The sequence below is a fragment of the Onychomys torridus genome, chromosome 22 (genome assembly GCF_903995425.1).
Source record: "Onychomys torridus chromosome 22, mOncTor1.1, whole genome shotgun sequence".
Taxonomy (NCBI): Eukaryota; Metazoa; Chordata; class Mammalia; order Rodentia; family Cricetidae; genus Onychomys; species Onychomys torridus.
Genome location: NC_050464.1, coordinates 29,149,815 through 29,162,417, shown reverse-complemented (window position 1 = coordinate 29,162,417; position 12,603 = coordinate 29,149,815). Strand labels below are relative to the sequence as shown.

The 12,603-nt window shown below is 43.1% G+C and overlaps 1 protein-coding gene and 1 non-coding gene across 2 annotated transcripts in view; one reads left to right on the top strand and one right to left on the bottom strand.

Moving 5' to 3' along the window:
- Positions 1-12,603, top strand: part of Kntc1 (kinetochore associated 1) — a 76,392-nt gene that overhangs the window by 10,108 nt on the left and 53,681 nt on the right. The window contains exons 9-19 of the mRNA XM_036171531.1: positions 1,319-1,412; positions 2,921-2,973; positions 3,256-3,371; positions 3,676-3,730; positions 4,617-4,715; positions 6,716-6,759; positions 6,867-6,932; positions 7,030-7,105; positions 10,884-11,009; positions 11,098-11,187; positions 12,432-12,488. Coding sequence (XP_036027424.1) covers positions 1,319-1,412; positions 2,921-2,973; positions 3,256-3,371; positions 3,676-3,730; positions 4,617-4,715; positions 6,716-6,759; positions 6,867-6,932; positions 7,030-7,105; positions 10,884-11,009; positions 11,098-11,187; positions 12,432-12,488 — 876 coding nt within the window. The remainder of the gene's footprint in view (positions 1-1,318; positions 1,413-2,920; positions 2,974-3,255; positions 3,372-3,675; positions 3,731-4,616; positions 4,716-6,715; positions 6,760-6,866; positions 6,933-7,029; positions 7,106-10,883; positions 11,010-11,097; positions 11,188-12,431; positions 12,489-12,603) is intronic.
- On the bottom strand, positions 173-277 carry LOC118572851. The gene has a single exon (XR_004943548.1). It is a non-coding gene; the product is annotated as a U6 spliceosomal RNA (small nuclear RNA).

The window sequence follows — 12,603 nt, the reverse complement described above, 5'->3', positions numbered from 1 at the left end:
TTAAAGGTGAACACAACCTTGCCGGAAGTTTTCTTTTGATTAGGCAAGGTATTGCTCCTCAATGACAGCAGCACCTGTGACTATGTCACTAAATGTTAATCTCAGATTCAAAGGCAGACTACTGCAGCCCTCCCTGTCCTGTCCTCCACGCCCCCCCCCCCCAGCTTGCTATTTCTTTCTGGACTGTTTCATAAGTGTGCTTGCCATCTTTGCATAGGAGACGCTATTCTTCTCTGTATCCTTCCAATTTTTGTATATGTGCTACTGAATCAAGCATGTAGTTTTCTTAAATACTGTTCAAGTATTGCTATTTTAAAATTGGAGTGACCATAAAAGGTCTATCAGGAGATCTTCCTGCCTCTGCCTCTCTAGCACTGGGATTGAAGGCATGTATTATGAGGCCTGACTGGGTTTTGTTTGTTTGTTTGTTTGTTTGTTTGTTTTCAAGATAGGGTTGCTCTGTGTAGCCCTGACTGTCTTAGAACTTGATTTGTAGACAAGGCTGGCCTCAAACTCATAGATATCTGCCTCTGTCTCCTGAGTGCTGGGATTAAAAGTATGTGCCACTGCTGCCCAGGTTTTTGTTTGTTTGTTATTGTTGTTTTTAATAAACAAAGGCTATACTTATAATGTTGGAAGAGATTCTTTTTCTTTGGGATGAGATGTTTGAATATGTGTATTCAAATATTCAAGTGATAACAATGAATATGAACACCTCACTGCTCTTCCAGTCTGTTCCTTTTTTATTTATTTTTGTGTGTGTAGTGAGCGTTTGGGTGCCTGTAAAAGCCCTAAGAGGGTGTCAGATCCCTTGGAGTTGAGACACAGACAATAGTGGACCACTGGATGCTGACAAATGGACTCAGGTCCTCAGTTAGAACAGCAAGCTCTCTTAACCACTGAGCATCTCTTCAGTCCCTCCAGTCTGTTCTGGAGCTCAGAGAGAAACTGAGGTAAAAGCTCCTTGGAGCAGGGTGTTAGCCTGCGCCTGCAAACCTAGCCTATAGACCTGTCTGGTTAGGAGGCTCAGGCAGGAGGATCTTAAGTTGGAGGCCAGCCTGGGCAGTGTAGCAAGACACTGCCTGAACATGAAGTACAAATTGCTGGGGATACAGCCTAGGAGGAGAGTGCTTGCCTAGCTTTAGTAAAGCTCTGGAGGTCCATGCTCCAGTATTCTTCCCCAGCCCCCAACCCCCCCCCCCCCACACGAATGTACTTGCACTCAGAATGTGTACAGTTTATGTGCATCTGCTTTGTGCAATTCCTGGAAGGTTTGGGTTTAAGATTTCCAGCTGATGTCCTGTTTTCTCTTTCCCAGGGAACTGGTGGTTGTGCATTCTCCAAGTGGGAACCAGATTCTACCAAGAAAGAAATGTCCCTTAAGAACTTTGTGGACACAGAGATTATTAAAGGTAGGGATAAGCCACTGACACTATTTCTGTTGCCACTCTTGGATGTGCCCAAGCTGGACTCATATTTGCTGGGTAGCTGAGGCTGACCTTGAACTTCTGATCCTCCAGCCTTTTCTCCTTAAGTACTAGGAGTACGTGCTTACACTGCCATGCATAATGTATGTGCTGCCGGAGATTGAATTTTTGTGTGTGTGTGGTGGTGGGCGTGGTCAGAGCATGACTCTCAGGCGTTGTTCTGTGGGTTCTAGGGCTTGATCCTAGGCTGTCAGACTTGGTGCCAATAGCCCTGCCCGCTGACCACCTTGCAAGTCCTGTGGCCCATGTTTACTTTGTTTTCCTTCATTTCCTTTGTTTAGTTTGTATAGTACGTGTACACATTTGATTACCTTATGTCCATGTGGGGATCAGAGGCAAACTGGGTGTCAGCTCTCTCCTTTCACCACATGGTTCCTTGGGATTAATCTCAGGTTTTCTGGCTTGGCAAGTGCTTTTATCCACGGAGCCATCTTGCCCACTTGATTTTTGACTTTGCTTTTGAGGTGGACTCTTAATGTAGTCTATGCTGACCTGAAACTTGTGGTGATGTATTGTGTACCCAAGTAAAACTTGTTTGAGGATCAGAGGACAGAGCCAGCCATTAGATTAGACATAGAAGCCAGACATTTGTGGCACACACTCTTAATTCCAGTATTGGGAAACACACACACACACACACAAACGCTCGAGGGCCTTTAATCCCAGGAAGTGATGTCTGGGCAGAGAAAGGTATATAAGTCATGAAGAAACAGGAACTCACGCTCTTTAGGCTGAGGATTTCATAGATTTCAGTCAGAACTAGTGGCTGGCTGCTCTGCTGCTCTGATCTTTCAGCTTTCACCCTGATACCTGCCTTTGGATTTTTTCATTTTAAGACTGTTTAAAATTCAAACAACAGAAACTCACCATGTAGCCAGACTTGACTCAAATTTGAGGCAATTCTCCTGTATGAGTTTCCATGATGCTGGGAGTATAGTTATTAGCTACTTTTTAAATCATGGGCCGTATTGTTATGCCACAGTGAAACCAGCCAGATTCATTTGGAGACTGCACACATGTTCGTGTTATATTCTAATTGTTACTTTTGGAGAGGCATTGTGTTGTTGGTTGTTTGTTTTCCCTTTTGTTGTTTTTTTTTTTGAGACAGTTTCTCTGTGTAACAGCCCTGGCTGTCCTGGAACTCACTCTGTAGACCAGGCTGGCCTCGAACTCAGAGATCCGCCTGCCTCTGCCTCCTGAGTGCTGGGATTACAGGCGTGCGCCACCTCGCCTTGTCCAGGCTTTGTGTTTTACTGGTTGGTCACCTTACGAGAAAAGGAACGGTAACCAAAGCCAAAACCGAGGCAGCAATAGATGAAAATGGGAACTTCACTGAAATGGAGTTCTGCCTTTTCATGAAGATGGCCGCTCACAGCTGAGCGCCCTGTGTGGTAGCGAGATAAGACCCTCAGACAGCTTCCTTTCTCTTTCAGGTGCAAAGGCATTTCAGCTGATCGACAACCTGCTTTTTGTGCTCGATACTGATGTATGTTTCCGATACTTCTTCAGTGTTTTTATTTAATGTGACCACTTTTTTGCTACTTGAGCCTTTGCACTAGGGAGTCAGCTCACAGCCTCATTAATGCCACGCAAGTGTTCCTCCAGGAGCTCCAGCCTCCCCTGATCATATGTCTGTTTAAGGGATGTTAGACAAGGGTGGTAGCTGGGGTGGACTAGGGTGTGCAGTGCTTTGCTTCAGTGTGTGCATCCGGAAACAGAGTGTAGCTCTGCTGTCAGCAAGATGGCTAACTGAGTACTACTTCCGTAGAACGTGCTGAGCTTGTGGGACGCTCACACCCTCACTCCTGTGTGGAACTGGCCTTCTCTTCCCGTGGAACAGTTTCTCCTCACAACAGAAGCCGATTCTCCCTCGTCACTTACCTGGTATGTTGGAGTGTATACTGTTTTTTGTAGCACCAGGTTTCCTGTCCGGGTTTATTCAGATCACTTACTAGGTCTTGTGTTCTGAACCACATCTGCAACAGTCTGGCTGAGGAAGGGCCGATTCATTGTCTGCTACTTTCTATTTGGCCCAAATAAGTAAGAGGGACTTCTGCATAATTATGGTAGAAAGAGAATCCATGCTCTTCTGAGTGTGTTTTAACATTTCTGTGAGAGGATCGCTTTACCTTAGCTTATCTTAGCAAACCGCAAAGCTAGTTTAACCTCAGCTTCTCTTCTCTTTCAGGCAAGGAATTGCAAACCTCAAATTAGTCACTCTGACAGCCACAACTACGGAGAAGGTACTGGAGACTTTACTTCATGCCTGTCCATTTTATGCGTTGGAAATCACAATCACTAGCCAGTTGTGGTGGCTCAGGCTTGGATTCTCAGCTGCCCTGAAGGCTGAGGCAGCATGATCATAACTGAAGGTCTGCCCGGGTTACAGAGAAATGATGCCAAGTAATGCTCACAGCATGTTAAGTTGACATGCACATAGACTTTGACAAACCAAAAATAATCCTGCAGAACTGGATTCCATTTTTCAAAGAATAGATGAAATTTTGGCTCTTCATTTCAAACAGAACATTTTAGGAATCAAAAATAATTATACGAGCTTATTTGAGCCAGGTATGTTATCTCTCACCTGGAGTTGTAGGCTGCTGGAGGCTGAGAAAGTAAGGTCATGGGTTCAAGGCCAGCCTGGGATAACCCAAGCAAGTACTTATGTCAAAAGCCAAGAGCTGTAGAGGAAAGAATAGCTGCCTAGTGTATGCAAGGCCCTGAGTTTCGTCTCCAGTGCTGAAATGGGATGGCAGAGGAGGGGAAGAGAAAAGGGAATAGAGAGGGGAGGGACGTCGGAGGAAGCATTTCCTGGAGTGACTGTTTTGGAATTGTGGTACCGAGGACTATGAGGGGGTTTATGTGCCTGTTTTCATTTGGCTGATGGGGAGATGGTCCAGAGTGGTGTTCTGTCTTTTTTTTTCCTTTTCTCTTCTTTTTTTAAAGAACACAGTTTTATGTGTAGCATTTAAAGAATAACAGTGGCAGGCTGACTTCAGTAGTAAGAGAGGGTTGTGGTTTTATGTTAGCTTTGTACAGGATGTTTTAGTAGATGTCCTGACAGGGAAGTGCTGGCTTGTGCCGATAGGTTTGTATAGCTCGCTGAACTGTTTCCATTTCTCCTAGACGAGAAACCTCATCATTTATTCCTTACCTACGATGGAAGTTCTGTATTCTTTGGAAGTTTCTAGCGTTTCTTCTTTAGTTCAAACAGGAATTAGCACGGTATGTCTATGTGTGTGTTTAACTACTTTGCTATAATTTTCTTTCTTAATTTTTATATAAGAAAAGCATGAGTAGACCTTAGTTCAATATCTGGCTTGATCTCTGCTTTATACCTACATTCATAATAACAGATACTTGGAGATCTAACCTAGTCTTCACAAAAATTAAGATAAAACTTCCTCTGCTGTTCCGTTTTTCTTATTTAAAATATACTTTTGTACCATATAAAGTCTATAAAGATCAAATCAGGATAGTGAACTTTTCATTGTCTTTTATTTACTCTAAAAATTAATGAATATGTAACAATCATATGCAATGTGTAATATTTATATTTTTAAGTTGAGATTTTTGTTTTGTTTTTATTTTTTGAGGCAGGGTCTTTCTGTGTAGCCCTAGCTGTCCTGGAATTCAATATGTAGACCAGACTAGCCTGTGATCCTTTTCAAAAACATTTTAGTATATTTATTCCATCTCTCTTACACACATATACAAATATGATACATTTTTCTGTTCATTTTGGAACTTGTATACTTCTTGACTTTTCACCCCTAAATTCTTTATTATCTTTTAAGAATAAGTTATAGGGTTGGAGATATGGCTCAGAGGTTAATAGCAGTAGCTTTTCCTCTAGAGGATCCATGTTTGAGTCCCAGCACCACATAATGACTCACAGCCATTTCATGTTCACCCAATACCTTTTTATGGCTTTATATATATTGTGTGTATAAAGAGCTCAGCAGTGGTGGTGCACGCCTTTAATCCCAGCACTCTGTGAGTTCGAGGCTAGCCTGGTCTACAGAGCAAGATCCAGGACAGGCACCAAAACTACACAGAGAAACCCGTCTTGAAAAACCAAGAAAAAAAAAAAGAATAAGGCTATTTTTAGGACTAGCAAGATGGTGGTGAAGTTGACATCTGATAACCTGAGTTTGGTGCCTTTAACCCACGTGATGGAAGCAAGAACTAACACCCCCAAGTTGTCCTCTGACCTCCACTTATTGTTAAGATACTATATATGTCTTACATTGTATCATGCATGCACCAGCACACATTCTAAATAAGTACACTTAAAGGTAAGAAAGAATAAGGCAGTTCTGCTGAGTGTGGTTGTATAGGCCTGTCATCCCAGCAGTTCAGAACAGGAATTTCAGACACTCAAGGTCATTCTCAGTTACACGGTGAATTCCAAACCATTGTGGGCTACATGTGACCCTGACTCAAAGAAACAGGCAAAAGATCATTCTAGTACACTGAAAGTTGTTGCGCTAGGGAATTTAACATTAACACAAAAGAATTAGGAAATAAACCTTGGAAACTCATATTTTACCAATTGTGCCAATTATTTTGGAGCTTTTCCCATTTATTTATTTGATGTGGGGAGCGCACCCTTGGAGGCTAGAGGACAGCCTGTGGTCGTCATTCTCTCCTGCAGCGTGGATTCTGGGGATCTACCACAGGTCCTCAGGCTTCTCAGCTGGTGCCTTTATCCATCATGCCAGCCCCAGGAGGTGTTTAGAACTCCTTTTTTCCTCATCCAGGATCCAATCCAGGCTCACTTACCGAATTTGCTTATCACGGTCCTTTTTGTTTGAAGTCCCAGCCTGTTGCAGGATTTGCCTCTGGATTTGCTTGCTTGCCTCATTTGATTCAACTGTTGTAAGGTCTTTTGACAAAATGCTGCACAGATCACGTGTCTCAAATGCAGCAACTTGAGGTCCTCATCCTACCTGTTTGTCCTATGATGGTGACATTAGGTTCTGTCAGTTGCTTAAGACAGCCTTCCAGGACTCTTCCTGTAAGCAGCCTTTCCTGTTACCGTTAGCAAGTTCTTATGTATGGCATGACTTCTTTTTCCTCAGTTTTTCCCCGGTGATATTAAGAATCCACTGGTGTATAATTCTTGCCTGAACTATTTGTTTATTCTAATAAAGTGTCTGGTTGGCTTTACATTGGGGTTTAATCATGTCTTTTTTTTTTTTTTTTTTTTTTTTTGATCATAGGATACTATATATCTTCTGGAAGGAATCCACAGAAATGATCCTAAGTAGGTCAAGCTTTGTTTATCAGATAATCATTATATAACAGCTACATTAGAATTTACTCATGAATGCTGCATGGCAGGGGCACTCACACTGTAATGTGTTTTTTCAGCCTCTCTGAAGACTCCGTCTCTGATTTAGTACTTAGGTACCTCACAGAGGTGTTACCAGAAAACAGGTAACTTCTCATTTTTTAAAGCCTTATTTACCTTTTACTGAGAAACTTAAACTCCCTGATGAATGGGCATCTGGTGAAATTTCTTCCAACTCTTCAGACTGAGCCGGCTACTTCACAAGCACAGATTTGCTGAAGCTGAGAGCTTTGCTATTCAGTTTGGACTGGATGTTGAGGTAAGCACTCATTTGTTGAGTTGTTCTTGGACAGACATCTTGGTTTGCTAGAGACCCAGGCGATGCAGAAGAGTGGAACGTGGGCACATAGTAGGATCAGGTGTGCAGCTGAGACATGACCGACATTCCTATTTAATTAGTCGAAACAAGAGTTCTAGGGGCTGAGAGATGGCTCAGCGGTTAAGAGCACTGATAGCTCTTCCAGAGGTCCTGAGTTCAATTCCTGTGGCTAACAACCATCTGTAACTCCAGTCATAGGGGATCTGAGTAGGCTGGGGTAGTGGGTGCCATAGCACAAGCCTTTAATGTCAGCACTTGGAGAGGCAGAGTCAGGTGGGTCTCTGAGTTTCAGGCCAGCCTGGTGTGTGTGTGTGTGTGTGTGTGTGTGTGTGTGTGTGTGTGTGTGTGTATACACACACACACACACACACACACACATACACACACATATATATATATATATATAGAGAGAGAGAGAGAGATCACTGAAGAGACCATATCAAAACAAAAAATAGTGATAAAATACAGCTATTCTTGTAGCAATTTGAAATACACATTTTTAGTGCCAATCATCACATGGCTCAGTAATCTCTAAAACTTAGTCCTTCCATGTTTACTGGAAGACCCTCTCCCCCTTTGATAAACCCCCCTCCCCTCTCTAACCTTTCCACTTGTAAGCAGCATCTTAGCTTTGCTCTTGTGAGTTCTGTTGCTTTGGGCTTTGCATCTGTGAGATCACGCATTATCCTTCTGTGCCTGGTTTGTGTCACTCAGCATGACGTCCTCCAGTTTGGTCTATGTTGTCAGTGACAAGATTGGCTTCTTTTCTAAGGCTCAGTAGTCCTCAGTTGTGTATGGACCATGTTTTACTGATTTGCTTATCCACCAATGGACACTTAGATTGGATTCATGCCTCAGCTTGAATAAAACTCTTTGAACACTTGACATGTTTAAGGATTCAGTAATGCTTCTGGAAGGACCAGTCTTCAGCAACTCAGAAATTGAGGGGGAGCCACTTAATTCTCTTACACACTCATGTGCTCTCTCTCTCTCTCTCTCTCTCTCTCTCTCTCACACACACACACACACACACACACACACACACACACACACCTCCAACATGTCAGAATCTTACCTAGGGTGCTGATGAAGGGCAGGCCTTCAGCAGGTCAGAGGAACGGAAGAGATGTAAAGTAGGCAGACTACAATGAGGACATGTGAGGACTTCTGAGGGCCAAAGCTGAGTTCTTCATTTTTATTCTTTCTGTCTCTGCTTCTACTCTAATTATTTTCTTCTACGCCAATGTTTCCCTTCTTCTTCTCTGATGTCTTCCTTCTCACTGCTTCCTGATGACTTCCTTCTCACTACTTCCTGATGACTTCCTTCTATACTACTTCCTGATGTGTTCCTTCTCACTACTTCCTGATGACTTCCTTCTACACTGCTTCCTGATGACTTCCTTCTACACTGCTTCCTATGACTTCCTTCTACACTGCTTCCTAATGACTTCCTTCTACACTACTTCCTGATGTGTTCTTTCTCACTACTTCCTGATGTCTTCCTTCTCACTACTTCCTGATGTCTTCCTTCTCACTACTTCTGATGACTTCCTTCTACACTACTTCCTGATGTGTTCCTTCTCACTACTTCCTGATGTGTTCCTTCTACACTACTTCCTAATGACTTCCTTCTACACTACTTCCTGATGACTTCCTTCTACACTACTTCCTGTTGACTTCCTTCTCACTACTTCTGATGACTTCCTTCTATACTACTTCCTGATGTCTTCCTTCTCACTATTTCCTGATGACTTCCTTCTACACTACTTCCTGATGACTTCCTTCTCACTACTTCCTGATGTCTTCTTTCTCACTACTTCCTGATGACTTCCTTCTACACTGCTTCCTAATGACTTCCTTCTACACTACTTCCTGATGTGTTCTTTCTCACTACTTCCTGATGTCTTCCTTCTCATTACTTCAGATGACTTCCTTCTACACTACTTCCTGATGTGTTCTTTCTTACTACTTCCTGATGTCTTCCTTCTCACTTCTTCCTGATGTCTTCCTGCTCACTACTTCCTGATGACTTCCTTCTACACTAATTCTTGATGTCTTCCTTCTCACTACTTCCGGATGACTTCCTTCTCATTTCTTGATTTTGTTCCCTTACAGCTTATATACTCCAGCAAAACCTTTCAAACAATAGAAAAATCACAATGTGGCTACCTCCTATTTTTTTAAGTGAATGGTTACAGTGAATACAAGTAAAAAAATCATGTTTCTGATCTCCCTAACATGATTAATCATTTTATGTATTACAGATGAAAAACAAAGTATCCTCAAGAACCCACAGACAGTCAAACGTTTATCTAGACTTCTCGGTCAGGAGCCTTTCAGCCATAACCGTTTATATAGGTCACTAGTTTCTCTTTCCATGTTTTAGAGTTCTGTCCACCTATCTTCACTAACGATCCAATTCTTTGTTTCCTAGTTACATTAAGTCAACTGTTTCAAGCTTTGTTTTAGCTGTGATGAACACCAAAGCTGGTGAACACATTTTCCAATATGGAAAAGAACTTGAGCTAACTTCCGGTCAAGTTTTTCCTTAATCATTAACCTAAACCATAGTCTGTATGGCTCTTCAAGAGAAACTCGTAAGTCCTAGCTGCGCGACGCTTCCTTGGTCCTGTTTTCTACTCTCTGCAGCCCTTGCTTTACCAGGGAGCTGTACTCCCTCCTACCTTTACCTATGTTAATTGTCCCACCGAACTAACCTCCTTTATAGTCCTTACCACATTTGTTAACAATCCTTAGTCACCAAAATTCTACTTAAACCAACACTATTACTGTATAAAATCATTACTTAATAGTTAAATAGTACAGCTTAAGAGGAAATCATCCGGGTTGGGGATTTAGCTCAGTGGTAGAGCACTAGGCCCTGGGTTCGGTCCTCAGTTCAAAAAAAAAAGAGGAAATCATCGTAATAATCCACAGGTAAAAATGCCCAGTAGAACGGGATATTTCCATGAGATAACCACACTACCTAGAAGGCAGTGGGGGATCCCTCACACCCATTCACACCATGCCAGATACCAGAGGAAAAGAGCAGCTGCAAACGTGTAAAGACAGAACAGTAACAAGAGACATTCTGGAGCAGAAGCCCTGCTCCTCTGAGTGCATGGCCATAGGCACCATAAAAAATGGTTTCCATAATTCCTAATAATCTGGTTTACCACCTTCCAGATAGGTTAAGAGTTAATTTTTTTTCCCCCAAGACAGTATTTCTTTGTGTAGCTTTGTGCCTTTCCTGGATCTTGCTTTGTAGACCAGGCTGGCCTTGAACTCACAGAGATCCACCTGCCTCTGCCTCCCTGAGTGCTGGGATGAAAGGTGTGCGCCACCACCGCTGCCCGGCAAGAGTTAACTTTTCTCTTCTCTTTTCCTTCCTTCCTTCCTCCCTCCCTCTCTCCCTCTTTTCCATCCTTCCTTCCTTTTTTTTTTTTTCCTGAGACAAGGTCTTACTGTCCAGCCCTGGCTAGCATGGCGCTCCCTCTATAGACAGCCTGGCAGTGAATGTCCCGAGATCTCTCTACTCTGCCTCCCAAGTACTGGGACTAAGGCTCCCCACTGTGACCACCAAAGGTCCTTGTTTAAGCCTCCAGCCTGAGCCAAGGGAGGAGTCCTCGTGGCAGTTGGTTTTCCTCAGCTTCCCCAGACAAAATCATGTTGGCATCCTGTGCTTCACGTCAATAGATGTGGCATGTTTGTGTTACAGCTCGTCTACAAGGTCAAGTCAAACGATATACTGGAGAAACTGGCTTTGATTTCCCCGGACACCAGTGAGCAGACCGAATGGCAGCAACTTGTCCAAGAAGCTAAAGAAAATCTCTGCAAAATCCAGGTCCGTCTTCACAGTCATCAGCTGGGGTTGTTGGGCTGCTGTGCTGGTCAGCCTTACTAAGGTGCCTTCCTCTGGCGGGTTTGCACAGGATGATGACTTCGTGGTCAATTTCTGCCTCAAGGCCCAGTGGATGACCTATGAGACCACCCAGGAAATGCTCACTTATGCCAAAGCCAGGGTGAGCTGGGTTCTTTTGGAGAAGTCTGCTTTAATCCTCATGCTGGGTCTATCAGCTCAAATATATTTTCTTATCCTTCAGTTTTTTGTTTGTTTTTATTTTTTTCTTTGAATGTCTTTTTTTCCTCTTTCTTCTTTTCCATCCAGCTTTGAGACAGTTTACATAAGGCACAGTTTCCCTATCTCAAGTTCAGGGTTCCTAGTGTACTCCCCAATCTGTGTGCATCCATCGACACAGACATTCTAGCATGAGATCTGTGTGGTTCTTTCTGGCCCCTCCTGCTGATAACTACTCATTTACTTCCTTTTTCTCCTTGGTGTATAAATTCTGGACATTTCTATTTTATTTATCTACTTATTTATATTTTTCTTTTCTTTTTTTTTTGTTTGTTTGTTTGTTTTTTTGAGACAGGGTTTCTCTGTAGCTTTGGAGCTTTTTCTGGACTAGCTCTGTAGACCAGGCTGGCCTCGAACTCACAGAGATCCACCTGCCTCTGCCTCCTGAGTGCTGGGATTACAGGCATGCGCCACCACCGCCTGGCTATTTATGTTTTTCATGTTGGTTTTTTTTCTAAATAGCCCTGACTGTCCTATAACTCACTCTGTAGACCTGGCTGGCCTTGAACTCAAGTATCTGCCTACCTCTTCCTCCCACGTGCAGGGAATTAAAGGTGTACGGCGTCACCACTCCCCAGCTTGGGGAATTTCCATATGAGCTATTTTTAGCAAAATCCCTAAGATTTGTTTTTACTTTATTTTGAGACAAGATCTCACTTTCTGTCCCTGGCTAGCCTGGGATTTGCTCTGTAGACTAGGCTGACCTTGAACTTATAGAGTACTGCCTGCCTCTCCATCCCCGTATGAGGACTAAAGGTGTGAGTCAGCACACCCAGCTATTTTTATTATTTTTAATTATGTGTTGTGTATCTGTGCGTGTGAATGCAGGTTCCTCCTGAGGCACGAAAAGGGCATCTGATCCCCCTGGTGCTGAGCCCCCATAAATCATTTCTTTGCTGTTTAATACCATTGCATATAACAGATTCCTCTTATTTGGGGCTTAAATACAATTTGCTTCCAAAGATAATTTTTTCCGTCGAGTCCCAGAAAGTTCGCCCTCTTATAAAGAGCGACGTGTCTCTGTGTTCTTTCCCTTTCCTTTTGCACCTGTATACACTGTGTTTTGACTAGGCCCACCCCGCACTCCCTGCCCTAACATGCCCTCTTTGTCTCGCCATCCGTGCTTAGCTCCTCAAGAAGGAAGACAAAACTCTGCCGCCGGCCCATTCCGATAGCTACATGGAGGTAATGGTGTTGCATCGGTATTTAATTTGTGGATGAAGGTGCTGTTTTTCTTTTCAAGGCAGATTGATATTCAGTGAGTGTTTAGTACCTCAGTACCTCAGCTTCCTTAGCAACA